This window comes from Vigna angularis, chromosome 1 (genome assembly GCF_016808095.1).
Source record: "Vigna angularis cultivar LongXiaoDou No.4 chromosome 1, ASM1680809v1, whole genome shotgun sequence".
Lineage (NCBI taxonomy): Eukaryota > Viridiplantae > Streptophyta > Magnoliopsida > Fabales > Fabaceae > Vigna > Vigna angularis.
In genome coordinates, this window is record NC_068970.1 from 59,974,855 (window position 1) to 59,989,142 (window position 14,288).

At 33.8% G+C, this 14,288-nt stretch overlaps 2 protein-coding genes across 4 annotated transcripts; one reads left to right on the forward strand and one right to left on the reverse strand.

Moving 5' to 3' along the window:
• The first annotated feature begins 371 nt into the window (after positions 1–371).
• Positions 372–5,869, forward strand: LOC108331879 (TOM1-like protein 5). Of its 2 annotated transcripts, XM_017566874.2 has the most exons (10): positions 374–821; positions 1,602–1,707; positions 1,840–1,918; positions 2,142–2,240; positions 2,342–2,455; positions 3,098–3,246; positions 3,612–3,687; positions 4,122–4,207; positions 4,839–5,000; positions 5,234–5,869. In XM_017566874.2, exons 1-10 carry the CDS (start codon positions 782–784, stop codon positions 5,565–5,567), a joined length of 1,245 nt encoding a protein of 414 aa, XP_017422363.1. In that variant the 5' UTR covers positions 374–781; the 3' UTR covers positions 5,568–5,869. The 2 variants fall into 2 exon arrangements, with proteins under 2 accessions (XP_017422379.1, XP_017422363.1); XM_017566890.2 differs by lacking the exon at positions 2,342–2,455 and having other exon boundaries at positions 372–821.
• A 1,714-nt stretch (positions 5,870–7,583) lies between these two features.
• Positions 7,584–13,604, reverse strand: LOC108323905 (ferrochelatase-2, chloroplastic). 2 transcript variants are annotated; one of them, XM_017556724.2, is made up of 11 exons: positions 13,400–13,604; positions 13,142–13,303; positions 12,155–12,482; positions 11,895–12,038; positions 11,277–11,378; positions 9,992–10,095; positions 9,766–9,892; positions 9,252–9,404; positions 8,573–8,673; positions 8,235–8,436; positions 7,584–8,036 (listed from the first exon to the last, which is right to left on the reverse strand). In XM_017556724.2, exons 2-11 carry the CDS (start codon positions 13,246–13,248, stop codon positions 7,812–7,814), a joined length of 1,593 nt encoding a protein of 530 aa, XP_017412213.1. In that variant the 5' UTR covers positions 13,249–13,303; positions 13,400–13,604; the 3' UTR covers positions 7,584–7,811. The 2 variants fall into 2 exon arrangements, with proteins under 2 accessions (XP_017412213.1, XP_017412215.1); XM_017556726.2 differs by lacking the exons at positions 13,142–13,303; positions 13,400–13,604 and adding an exon at positions 12,979–12,996.
• Between the last annotated feature and the right edge of the window lie 684 nt (positions 13,605–14,288).

Consider the following 14,288-nt stretch of genomic DNA (forward strand, 5'->3'; position numbering starts at 1 on the left):
TGGTTAAATTCGAGTCGACTTATTTTGGTTCGATTCAGTTCATTTTAATTCAATTTAATCAATTAATTCATTTTGATTAAGTTCAATTTGACTCAAATCAAATTAAATAAGTTTAATTTAGACTGGTTTGATTTAACTGTACTTAACTTGATTTAACTGTACTTAACTGCAAAATAATAATACTATGTGATATATAATGATACTCTGACCAAATATATCAACAGAAAAAAGGGCAGAATAACTATTTCAAGATTTTTTTTATCTAGTTAAAAACCTTTCTCTAAGAAATAATTATAAACTTGAATTATACGTGTCATCAGGTAAAAGGTTGAAGCACATGCAACTGTACAGAAGAAATGGTGAGGTTATCAAATTGCAGCTTCTCCTTGGAAAAGAAGATATAGCTTTTGGAGAGAAGAACGACAAGACAGGGACAGGTCTCCTGGCGGTGTTGTAGTTTGTTCAATTACCTAACAAACAACAAACACAAACCAAACCCAAACCTTGAGATTTTTCACTCTCTCTTCTCTTACTCTATTCATTTATTGGCACAGCACACTTTCATTCATATCTCTCTTTGAGAACCTGGTTATTTCTCACAACTTTAACTTTAGTACTTACTTGCCCAATTAACTATTTCATCATCATATGTTAAAAAGCTCTCAACTTTAAAGCTAACTAAAAAGAAAAGCTCTCTGGGTAAGAATAAAGCAGCAGCTAAACTGATCTTCGGTATTGGGTTGCAATTGGAATGCCGAACCTCTCCCAGGTTCATCAGTGAATGATTGGCATCTTCCTCGTGATCTTTGTCTTTGTTCCAGGTAAAAATATATTTTTTAATTACTCCAAGTGTGTGCTACCTTGGCCATGAATCATTAGTGCTTTAAGTTTTGTTTTAAGGTTTCACTTTTTACTTTCGCTTTCGTCTTTGATTTGCCTTAATCAAGATCTGATCATTTGGGTTGCGGACACGAAGAATATAATTTTTTTTCATTTTCCTCAGTTCCATTTCTTTGAACTGACATTGGAATTGAGTTAAGTGCTGAACTATCTCGCCTTAAAATTTTTGCTGTAGCAGGTCGCTCATGTCATACAGGTGGTTCATAATTTGGTTGCTAGGCATTTAGTTTAACACTGTTCTTCTAATTCTGCCACAACATTTGAGTTTCATCTCTTGCTGAGATCACTTTAATTGTCCTATCTTGGATGATGTTTTATATAGGACAAATTCTGAGTCTTGTGATGGCAACTAATTTTGTGTGTTGTTGATCAATTAACTTCCACTTCCCTTGTGAAATTACATATACAATGGCTAACAGTCTTATGCAATATGGAATCCATGTTTTAGTTTATAGTACTATATTATGTAGTGCTATTCTTCCAAGGCACTAATGCTTATTCTCTGTTTGGTATTCAATTTGGATTAATTATTATTTAAGGTTATATTTTGTCTCTTTGCTGATAGATCTCGTTTGTTTCTAGTTAGTGAAAATGGATCTAATTTAGTTTCAATTGATATTTATTGTGGTCAATGTTTGCTTTCTAGTCTGAAGTATCTTATCAATTTTATATTTTATTGAATTATGACATTATTTATGCAGAAAAAAAAATGGCAGCTCTGGTCATTGCTGCAACAAGTGAGAAACTGGCTGAAACTGATTGGATAAAAAATATTGAAATCTGTGAATTAGTCGCTCATGATAAAAGGTACCCCACAACTTTATTTTAGTTATGCGACGTTCAAGTTTTGTGGCATCATAAATGTGCCCAGAGTAATCCTGGGCTACAAGTAATGTGGTTGTTATTGAGCATCCTTTTTTTTTCCCTCTGAATATTCAGGCAGGCTAGAGATGTCATCAAAGCTATAAAAAAGAGGTTGGGTTACAAGAATCCTAATATTCAACTTTATGCAGTTTTGGTGAGTATAGCAACTCGTGGATTTGTCTGTTTATCGTATTATATGTGAATTTTCTAGATAGTCTTTACTACACCCACAACTTATATGAAGATAATTTGGCATGACATTTTTTCAGCATACCTTAAATGAAAATTGGCTATGCGATTTTCTCTTCTTGAATATTTATATTACTTAGTTTCCATACGTGTAGTACTAACTTGTGTATCATCTGTTGATTTTCTAGTTGCTGGAAATGTTGATGAACAATATTGGAGATCATGTTCACCAGCAGGTGATTGATACAGGAATCATCCCTATTCTTGTAAAAATTGTGAAGAAAAAAGTGAGTTTTCTCCACAGACTATTGTTCTTTATCAAAGTTATTTTTTCTTACTCCCTGTCTCTCTCTCTCTCTGTTTTTTTTTTCTTCTTCTTTGCATACAGTCAGATTTTCCTGTAAGGGAGCGGATATTTCTGCTACTAGATGCCACACAAACATCCGTTGGTGGTGCTTCTGGAAAGTTTCCACAGTATTATAATGCATATTATGATTTGGTGGTAGGTACAGATATGTGAAGTACAACCCTGAGATTTCCTTAAGATTCTGATATATATTATTTGATTAGTAATTGGCAGCTAGACTATTCCCCTAGCAGAGTATGGAAAGAAGTGAAGTAATTTAGGCATTATGGGTTTTATAATGTGAGGTTTTGGTTTTTACTGGAATGAATAATGAAGAAGAAGCTGATATAGCACACCCTATTCTTGAATTCATATTTGAAGAAGATAGTTAGTGCTAACTTGCATATACTGAATTTGGGTATGGTTGCCAGGTCATATGGTAGTCTTTGATTTTGGTTTATGAAATGCAATTATAAATTTGTAAAGGTTATAGAAGTTTGTATGAAGCTGGAAGAATGATCTCAAATTTGTTAGGTTAGCAAATGATGTTATTTTTCCTTTATGGGTGGGCCATAAATATGCTGTAAATTCCCTTTCAAAGGCCTTGAGAATCTGTAATTTTTGCTAATAAATTTCTCTTTCTGACATTTTTTTCTACCTGAATTATAGATAGTCATGACTCTCGTATCCCCTTTCTGTTTATTTTTTTTGTGTGTGACAGAAATGATCATATGGAAACAACTTTTTGTCATACTAGTTTATTATTTGGCAAAATTAAACTGTGTTGCTCTTTTCCAGAGTGCTGGGGTGCAGTTTCCTCAAAGGGATCAAGTGACCCCATCAAATCGTTCTAATTCTCAACTTAATGGGATTAACAATGTACCGAACACAGATCAGGCCCCGACCAGACATCAGCAAGCAGAGTCCCAAACGGTTGCTGAATCTAGGTGACTTATCTTCATCTTTGGTATACTTATGGACAGATTCTTTAGAAATCCTTCTCTTACTAGATAAGCCTGGATGTACTGATCATTTTTATCAAATGAAACAATGAAAAGAACTACATTTGAAAATGTATTTTCATTAGATTCTTTCTGCTAGTGCCCCCCACCCTTTTTTTTGATAAATTCAGAAGCATGGACTATTCTTTATCTGGAGACCTCTCCACTGAGCTGGTGGAGAAGAAGAAATATTACTCTAAAAATAGTTTGTTGATGTCATTTTTTTGATCCAGCTAAGCACATCTCTTAATCTGCAATTATTTTATTGATCCAGATAAGCACATCTCTTATTCTGCAATTGTGTTTGGCAGCATTATACAAAAGGCTAGTAATGCGTTAGAAGTTTTAAAAGAAGTCCTTGATGCCATTAATGCCCAGCATCCTCGGGTGAGCCAAGGACCTGTCATCCTGAAACCATATTTTTCTTTCTAGAATATGACTTGTTCCTTATTTTTTATTCATACATGAATTATCTTAGCATCCACACATCCTACTATGTTTGTTCAACTTTCAGTCAAAGTAATAATAGTCTTTCTCATTTGTTTTGCTTGGTTGAGATTGACAACAAGGGCGGAGATTGAATGGCCTAACATAGTGATTGATGATGATAAACAGAGCTAGTATAGAAACATTAAGAACTTCTTTTGTATAACAAATTCAAAATTTAGTGAGGCATATGCTTTCAATAGAAAGGAACTGGACAAATCGCTATGATGAAATATATATTTTATTGTGAATCAAGTACCCTGAGATATATATGAATGAACCATGAAACAATCACATTTCATCTTTAGCTGAAACTATATTTTTTTCTTTCCTAGGCAGCAAAAGATGAATTCACTCTTGATCTTGTTGAGCAGTGTTCATTTCAGAAGCAAAGGGTAATGCATCTTGTGATGACTTCTCGGTAAGGCTGCTCCAAAATTATCTTTCTGTTATAAACATATACAATTTTTTTTCTTATTTCTACACTTGAAATGTTAAGAGGGTTGAGCCTTTGCTTCTGGTCCGTGGTATCTTAAAAATTTTGCTGATGCTTGATCAATTTCAATGATTCATATGCAGTAGATTTTTGTTATTAACTAAGAGAAAACTAATTTTTAGTTTTTTATATTGCTTGTTATTTTTGACCAAGTAAGCCGAATATTAGATTAACATGCTATTTACTTTTTCAGCTAATATATATAAATATATATATATATATATAAATATATATATATATATAAATATATATATATATATATATATATATAAATATATATATATATATAATATAATGGAAACATTGATGTATTTAGGGGAAATTACAAATGAATAATTCTTAAGAATGTTAAGAAAATAATCCATAAGCAGCTACTCATGAATCATAATTTTAATATAATCAATTGCTCGAATGGTTATTTGATCTGAAACCGGCAATATTTTTATGAACTTCTTTTAAAGAAAATTTGAGTAATACTAATGTATTTTCACATGAATGCCTCTTTGTTCAATGTTAAATTTTTACCATGGACTGTTTATTCTCTGGTTGTATGTAGTGATGAAAGGATAGTTTCTCGAGCAATTGAATTAAACGAGCAACTCCAGAAAGTTCTTACAAGACATGATGCACTTCTTTCGGGCAGAGCCATGACAATAGCTAATCACTTGGAGTGTGAAGAAGCAGAAGAGGAAGAAGAACCAGAACAGTTATTCCGGAGGTACCTTGTATATTCTTGATCAAAACTTATTCCCTTCTTACCAAGGATGAAACAGTATCATGAATATCCCTTTCCTTTTCGTTTTATTTATTTTACCCAATGAATTTGATTCACTTTAGTTCTTTAGTTTCTTTTCCTGTTAAGTGATTATTAAAAAAAAGGAAACTTCAAACCGAGCTTATGAGTATAGTGTGAAGGTGGGCTAATAAATTTGTTATGAACAATGGTGGTAGATTACGCAAAGGAAAGGCTTGCGCAAGGCCTGAAGATGAAAACAGGGAACCTGAGTTTCCTCACTTTGGTTTGCTTGAAGAGAGACTAAATCGGCCGTTAATAAGACCACTATCTTTGGAGCCATCTCGAGAAGCTAATAATTGTCCTGCACCTGCTGTGATTCCTCCTCACATGGCAATTCCACCACCACCTTCAAAACACATTGAGAGGGAGAGATATTTTCAGGAAAATAAAAAGGATGGTGCTACTTTGGCTGGCCACTTGAGAGGCCTTTCCTTGCATAGTCACAATGGCAGCAGCTCTCACAGTGGAAGCTTTGATTTTAGTGATTGATCTTTTAACACAAACACATCTTTTTTAACCTTCTACGGTATTGGAATTGAAGTTAGTGATTTCTGTGCAGTCCTTTTTCGTGTGTTGGAGTGAGAGATGGGGGGTTATAGCTTATAAGCCTGCTTCAGTTTGTAGGGATGCATGTAATTAAGGAGTTTCTGAGATCATGTGCCATGAAACCCGAAGTTTTGTAAGTTCCAAGTCCTAGTGTGATAATGTTTTTTCTTTTCTAATCTCTAGGAAACTATAAAATATTTTCTTCTCTCAACTTACAAGCTCTTAATATATTTTTCTTACACCAACTGTTACTTAGTTGTAATTGGTTTTTATTTTTCTATTACTGATGGAGATCTATAACATTGTGTCTGCATCAAGAGTACAAGTTCTTCGGAATTTCACTCAAACTCATGAGAACTTGGGAAACTCATTCACAAGCATCAACCAGGTTGTTCCATCAATACCTTTTTGATGACCTCAGCCACAACTTCTTCAAAGATCACCAACCTCTCTCACTCCCACCCCTTTTTCTTCATCACTCTCCCTCCTTCAAATGAACTAACACTACTCCACTACTTCACACCTTCTAAACCATATCTTCCACCTCCACAAGCCTGGCTCTTAGTGACCTCCACCCCACGTGAAAACTTGAACACCCTAATCCCCAACTATTGCTACCTCAGCTTATATGCTTCTCTATTCTTGCCTTCATCCTCCATTGTCCCTACATTCACATCACCACCAGAGTTTCCATGACCTTAATAGCGCACAATCTATGAGTTATACGAAATTGGATTTATGGTATAGTGCTATGAAAGATGAGATGAAGTTTATGACATTTAACCAAGTGTTGAATCTCTTTGAATTGTCTCATGGTATAAAAGTCATTGGATGTAGATGGGTCTTTAAAACAAATAAAGATTCACAAGGAAACACTGAGATATATATAAGACTACACTTGTAGTCAGAGGGTTCGCTAAAACACAAAGAATCAATTATAAGAAGATATTTTCTTTTGTATTTAAGAAAGATTCTTTATGAGTGATAATGACGGTAGTAGCTCATTTTTTATTTGAAGTTACATCAAATAAATGTGAAAACGACACTCCTTAATTGTGATATATAGGAAAGGTCATATATGAAACAACTTGAAGAATTCTTCTCACTGATATTGAGCATTAGTATGCAAGCTTAATAAATTCATCTATGAATTAAATCAATTCACATGCCAATAGTATTTGCAATTTTACTAGAAGGTTAGTGGAATTAAAATTTGCCTTCTTGTTTTATATGTGGATGATATTTTGTTTGCAACTAATGGCAAGCGTATGATACTATATGAAGTGAAACACTTTGGTTTGAAGGATTGGGTGAAATATTTTGTCATAGACATTAAGTTTCGTAGAGAAAGATCTTAATATATTCTAAGTTTGTCTCAAGAGTGTTATATCAACAAATTTTTTACGAGGTTTAACATGAAAAATTATTTAGTGAAAGTAGCTTCCATTATGAAAGGTGGTAGACTAGAATTATGAATCTTGATTATTCAAAACAGTTATGAATCGTTTCTGAACGTCCAGTTTTCAACTATATCCAACTCATCATCATGTTCTCTATAAAAAACAGGATTGAGTAAATTGAATATATCTCCGTAAATTTGTTCCGCACATGAGAAATTTATGGTGGATAAAATTCTATAGTTGTGAGGGTTTGGAAGTTAGAAGCACAAATCAAAATACTCGTAGCTGTAAAAACAATGGTTGGAGGTTTGTTGTTCATGACCTCAACCTTGCTTCTGGTTAGAGATTATAACATACATAGTTTGGAGTGCAAAAAGATAGACAAATACATATTTTGTAACTGGAATACAATCAAAATCAGTAGCACGTCTACAACCAATATGTTCTTATGGTTTACTAGCCGGGAAATGTAAACCAAAATGAACAAGAGTTTATGCAAAACTCCCTTTTTTGTTAACAAAATAGTAAAGCTTGCAAAGTCTCAAGAGCCGAAAGGAAATTGCGATGTCAAAAACTCTGCTTTAGATACATACAAGAGGTACTATACAAACCACATCACTATACATTATTTTTCTCTTGTTTCCATCCACAGATAATGTGTCTAAACTACATTTGAGAGCTCCTGAGTGCATGCCTTCCATTTTAAGGGACATATGTGATGCTAATGGTGTATACATATACAAGCAAAACTAAATTTCACTGCCATGGAGGGTAGGTGAGGATTAACTCACCTAAACAAGGGCAATATTCCCCACTGGTGCAGAAATCCCTCACCAGTGGAGACTTCTAAAAACAACAGAAGAAGCACAGCAAGCATAGCAGCTCTTCCATTCCAAGTTTCAGCACTTTTGGTCCATCCCCATTCCCACACAATTACCGGTGGTGGCAACTCCCTACGCTGTGAATCATATGCAGCCAATAACTCTTCTACGCTGCCCAGTGGAACCAAAGACTGCCAAAATCTTTCTATTAGAGAAAATGAAACAAGTATGAAATGAAATTGCAAAATACAATATCACTACACCTATTGGCTCAATTTCTATCAACAGTTTACTGAAATGGAAATTGTCTAGGTCTGTGCTTCTATACAACTCAATAGAGAACGCAGAATAAGATAACTCTTGCTATAGTACAAAAATGATAATGGTACCTGTCGAGCTTCAAGGTTTGAAACTGCCATTGCACCAACATAAGGGAGACTCTCAATTACGGCATCTGCCAAATCTGAAATGAAGGTGGGTTCAGTTCCTAGAGCAGGAACACGACCCCATTTTTCTATACCAGAGTTTAGAGCCAATTCTTTGTACTCTACATCAATTTCTTCTAAAGTTTCAATATGCTCGCTGACAAAGCTGTGAATCAACAGATTTTAACAAAAGACTAGTCATATAGGTATCAAACAAGGGCAAAGAAAAAGAGAAGGCAGCAAGCAACCATATAAATAGTTGTAAGAAAAGAAACAGTAAACATAATGAAGGCCGGTGTCACCTAATTGGTACAGCCAGCAGACTTTTTACTCCCTTTTTCCCAAGTTCAACTATTGTCTCATCTGTATAGGGCTTTAACCATTCCACAGGTCCAACTCTACTCTGTAACAAGAATTATAGCCAATTGTTAGAAATTTGAAAAATGATGTAACTAAAGAGAATAGCCAGGTTTGGTTGTGAAAGAGATTGGTATAGATTTATTGTTTGAGATAAGTTATCTAGTTGACCTATTAACTTAGATGAGCAATCTAGTTTTCACACTTTGGCTAGAATCAAAGAGGTATACATTTTGCAAAGATCTTTCTTTATGTAATGACAGGTGAATCACATGAACTGTTCAGAATATTATTTCCATTTTAATCACTCATTTTTTAAGAGAAATACCAGTCACAATTTTGGGGAGAACTCTATCAATAGCCTTATGCTTTATATACATAAACAGTAATCTCACTTTAGAGTCTGGTTTTTTTACTTTCTTGTGCTGGATATTGCCAACCGTGATAGAAATGTCCATTTTTGGATAGATTTTAAGGTTCCAATTTCAGTAAAACATATTCCATATACATGGATAAACCCCAGTAAACTTTTTTTTTTTCATTTTTCCTTTTAACCACAAATCAATATCATGCAGTGATAATTTGGTAACAGAAAACAAGAATAATTAAAAAATAAGTAGTGACCTGATAAGCAAGGGTGTATGCATTAGTTATCTTTCTGTTTTCAAGCTCTTCCATGATTAAATCAACACATTCCTCCATCTCTGCTTTGTATGGATCACCAGCCTCTTCTACATAGGCAAGAGGCACTCCATGTGCACTAAAGAATATCATGACCTTCAACATGCATCAAATTAATTACTGTCAGCAACAAGTGTATAAAAAGCAGTGACTGCCAAAAGCTCAAGGTGAGCTCAAGTACAGGAAAAACTTCATCAGCATTACAAAACAAAATATGAAGATAACCGAAGTTGTTAACAGAAAAATTCTGATAAAAAAGAAAAAATGTATAATACACTTCACATAGTAGATCATGTCACTCTCAACGGTCATCATTCACTAACCTATCCAGAAATATCTGATATGCTGACTACATAAATTCTGCTATAAATATTCAAAGAAGAATGATGATGACAAGATAAAAATGTTTGGGACCAACACACTTGTCTACGTCACTTAAACATAAATAATGCTGTACCTTCTCAGGAAAGTCAAAACCTTTCAGCTCTTTTTCAATTAAATTTGCCATCGCATTAATGTATCCTTCACGCTGGTACCATGAAGGAATTACCGTGTGCTGCATCTTAACTAGATATTCATCCTCTCTGAAGAACCAATACATACATAATTCATAACAAAACTAGATGTTGGATAATTTGAAGCATATTGATGTGATCAAAGTACATTTTTACTAAAGCAATCACCTGAATATACTCTCTAAGAGACGAAGACTTGAACCACTGGTCGAAATTGAAAATTGTGGATAAAGTGGAAGCACAACAAGCTTTGTAATTCCATCTCTTTTAATCTACATGATGTATATTATTTCAAAGGAAAAATTAATTAAGATTGGATTGAAAATATATCAGAGAGACAAATGATAAATGAAGCTATATTCATTACTTAGACAAATATCAGTTCACCTATGTCAACTTATATCATGTTTCCTCCACCCTGTTTCCTATATACTCTCCCCAAATGAGTAAAGCTAGATTTCAATAATTTATTTCTCGTATAATTTCCATACACGGTAGATTAAGGTACGGATCAGTTTGAAGGTAAAAGTTTATTCGAGAGGATAACCTGTTAGACTGCTTATCTTTAATTATATAACATAGCAACCTTCAACTGTCCCAAAGAATACAGAAATTATGCCTTAAGAATGGTAATAACGTCTAAAGGTTAAACACTAATATATAAGACAAACCAAAAGTATGATTTTTAAAAAGGGTTCTTACTTCACTTGAATGTAGCTTACATAAATATAATAAATTAATAAATAGAAATTTTTGGCTACTTATATACTCCCTTTTTCTCAAAGGAACTTTATATCTTCTAATTTTACCCTCTCCACCATCTCCCTTTCTGCATATATTTTTTAGGCTAATTTTTCGGTATCTTTTACAACAACCACATCAGTGTGTCTGCTAAAGTGTAGTGAAAGGATACCAAATTATTTCAAATTAGCTATAGTACCAGTCTGAATCAAAAGTTATGTTTTGAAATTAGAATGGTATATAAGGACGTCATGAACCAACTAGCCGTTGTTTGGTAAAAGACCCATAATGATTTTATAGTACATCTAAAAAAAACTTCTCACAAAAATAGCCATTTGGGGTTGAAACATTCTGACCCACCGTGTACTGAAATTCAACTTTTCATTAGAACAATGAAGGTGGCAAGATCAAACTCTAGAATATTATAGATCACTTGGCCATAAAGACTTGTGAATGGCTTATGTAGGATACATAATTATCAGCCAAGAAATCCAAACAAACAGAAAGGCAGTTAAAGCGAGTACACGTATGTCACCAACTCACGTAGATTTTGTATTTTCATATCAAATCGGTGAAAAATGACTAGTTTCATATATTTATAAACAACTAATCAGCGTGTTGAAACTTATACAAATAAGGACTGACAGTGGCATAATCTTAATAAATGCAATCCAATTTCACATGGTATTCGAAGAACAAGATGACCAAGTACCTGTTCAATAGCCTCTTCAGTGAATGGATGCCAATAACGCATGCCAACATAAACTTTGGCTGGGACATTCTTCGCCCAAAGAGACTTTCTCAACTCTTCAGCCTGTGTACAGAGCCATTAGAAGAGCTAGAGCAACGAGAAAGAAAACAGACAAAAGAAAGCATTTAATGGCGTGTACATGCTGTGTATCTCAACCCCTAACATCAGTATTCAAAATAACTCAGAAAAGAAATACTCAATTGTAAAATCTAATAAACATTTGAAAACTCCAAAACTTAGTTTCTAATGCTTAGAAAAAGATTAATTAAAACAAATGAGTAGAGAACGTTAAATTCCCCATGGAAACAATTTTGGCTGCAGAAAACAGTTATAACTTCTTTGTTCAAAACAACTATTTACAAAGAACAAAATCTTCTTCATAGAGAGGTGCTTTTGTTTGACGTTCTAAAACAGTTATATGCATTTGGTGCATATACAGAGCTCTGAACCACTCGTGTTTGTAGGCAATTGTTTAACACAGGATAACTTCAAATTTGACGTCTCAAATGCACTAACTAACATGTTCAAAGTGAAATATACAGTAATGTGTGGAAAAGAAGCTAGTAAGAAATGCCATGCCTGTGCATCAGTCATGCGTCTAAGAGGAGATCCACCCCCAATAGAAGCATAGCCTTCTTTGCTCTTTGGTGCTCTCAAAACAGATACAAATTTGGCCAGTGGCTTCTGAAGAAAGCTAAATAACCTTGGTAGTCGTATAATATCCTACATAATTGTTCAGAAAATAGAAACAAACCATAAACAGTAAAAAATCAAAATCTTTAAATAATCGATAAAAACAAGTAGCCCAAAGAGATAGTGTGTTAAAGCTAGAATATTACTGGGTCAGCAAAAAGGTTAAACAAAAAAGGCTGGACATCTTCTAGAGTCTCTGGACCTCCGAGGTTCAACAATAACACTCCAATCTTATCATCACCGATAAGAGGTGTATCAGATAAATCTTGAACTGTTGGAGTTGCTAAAGCTTCAACTGGCAACAAGCGCCTCCTGACTAACTGCTCAGAAACCAAGGGCTGTGTTTCAAACCACCCTGAAGTACTTCTTCCCATTACATAATTTTTCAAAGGATTAGTGTTAGAAGAAGCCTCCACATGGCCTCCAGAGCAGCGATACATCTTTTGAGAGGTACGGATTGTCAGTGGCAACAACCTTTGAAAATAAAAATAAAAAAATATTAAAATTAAAGCACAGTTTAACATGAGGAAAAAGTTCAAGATGAATTTTGGGCATTCACATGAACTGTAAACATCAATTGTTACATGTTGAGCTCAGATGCACGATGGGAAGGAAATAATAAAAATGATCTGTAGAACTTCACAGCTTAAAGAAAACGGGGGAAATCGGAACTAGAGTTTAAATCAGGTCCTATTGATCACTTAAAATGCGAAGCTTAAGGTCATGGAAATTTAGGTAAGAGGTAGCAAAGTGTACTTGAAATAACTCTTGTTTATAATAAATCATAAAATTGGATTCAACAAAACCTTTACATGTTTTCGAAGTACAGAATCTTAGTTTGATATAGAACTTCTATAATAACAACAATTCAGTGAAATCCATTTAAGCAACTTAACGTAACTCAGAGAACTGCATATCAGACTACGGAATGCAACTTTCGACCTTCATTGTATAATTAAGGAATGCTTACTTCCATGATCAACACACGAGAAGTCATCTTATACCAGCTACCACCACTAATCGGATTTTAAAATATGGTGTTCAAGGTAAATAACTCCATCTTCGAATCCGACGAGTTAGATGCTGAAAATTTCAGAACACATAACTACAACTATGTCAAAAGGAACACTCACAGAGGTGACTTGAAATTACGAGAACCAGGACTGAGGCAAGGAGGAGGACGGTTATACGAGCAAGATGAAGAGGAAGGTGGTGAAGGGGCATGAATTGGAGAATTCATAGCTCGATTAATTAAAAAAATACAGCACTTTCACCGCTTTCTTGTCTTTCTGTTTCTGCACAAATGCATGTCTGAACCCTTAGCAGCGAAACTCAAGGCTCTAAAAGAAACTAAACCCAGAAGTAATTTACCGAAAAGGAAAAAACTTTACCAAATCTCCACAAAACTGAAAGAGAAGGAGCAATCGCTAAGCAAAGGGTATAATGTGAACGAAGAAGACCGTGTAAATTTCCATTTTTTTTTTTTTTACATTTTGTATATCTGCAATTGGACTGGTTTTAATACAAAGGTGGAAAATGTCATAAATGATGAAACTCCATTTCCATCTGAAATTGGGACCCTTAAGGATGAGAGTGACGGCTGAGACAGAGAATAATCCACAACTCCTGTTTTTTTTTTTTTGTTATTATCGTCTCATCTCCAACAATTTTTACTGCCTACCATTTTCCTGGATATTTTTCCTTACATGGACAAGCCATTCTTTCCTTGATTGGTATACTTTTTCTGGCCTTATTTGTATTAAATCATTTTTTATTTTTCTGAGCTCGTCTAAATTGATAAAAAAAATCATAAATGAAAAAGAAAAGGGAATTTCTGAATTATCCTCTTGGATATAGGTGTACTGTGTATGGTACATATATTTTAAGTTATTTATTTTCAGACGAGGGGTTGATTTATTTTTTTTAGCAGAAGGTTAGGGATGGATAATGAGAAAGACGAGTCTAATCCAGATTTATAATACATGATTTAGAAAATGAAATAAATTTTTTATATTTTCTTAAATTGGTACTTTTTTTATTCTCTCTTTTCTCTTTTCTAAAGTAATATCTTTATATACTATATTTATAATTAGCCGATAACTTCCTTAATTACCCTACCTTTATATCTCTAAATTACAATTGATAAATGTTTTTAAAATATAAATAATTATGTTTTCAATTATTGAAATTTAGAATTATCCAATGAACAATTTAACTTGTTAAAGATCAATGCAATTTGGGTTTAATATACCAATAGGTTAAGGGAAAAAGAAAAGTATT

Coding starts and splice junctions, on each gene's coding strand:
- LOC108331879 (XM_017566874.2), top strand. CDS start 782: ATGATTGGCATCTTCCTCGTGATCTTTGTCTTTGTTCCAG. Junction 822..1,601: donor GATCTTTGTCTTTGTTCCAG/GTAAAAATATAT, acceptor TTATTTATGCAG/AAAAAAAAATGGCAGCTCTG. Junction 4,208..4,838: donor CATCTTGTGATGACTTCTCG/GTAAGGCTGCTC, acceptor GGTTGTATGTAG/TGATGAAAGGATAGTTTCTC.
- LOC108323905 (XM_017556724.2), bottom strand. CDS start 13,248: ATGAATTCTCCAATTCATGCCCCTTCACCACCTTCCTCTTCATCTTGC. Junction 12,039..12,154: donor TTAACCTTTTTGCTGACCCA/GTAATATTCTAG, acceptor ACAATTATGTAG/GATATTATACGACTACCAAG. Junction 8,037..8,234: donor CAAACCTTGAAGCTCGACAG/GTACCATTATCA, acceptor AGATTTTGGCAG/TCTTTGGTTCCACTGGGCAG.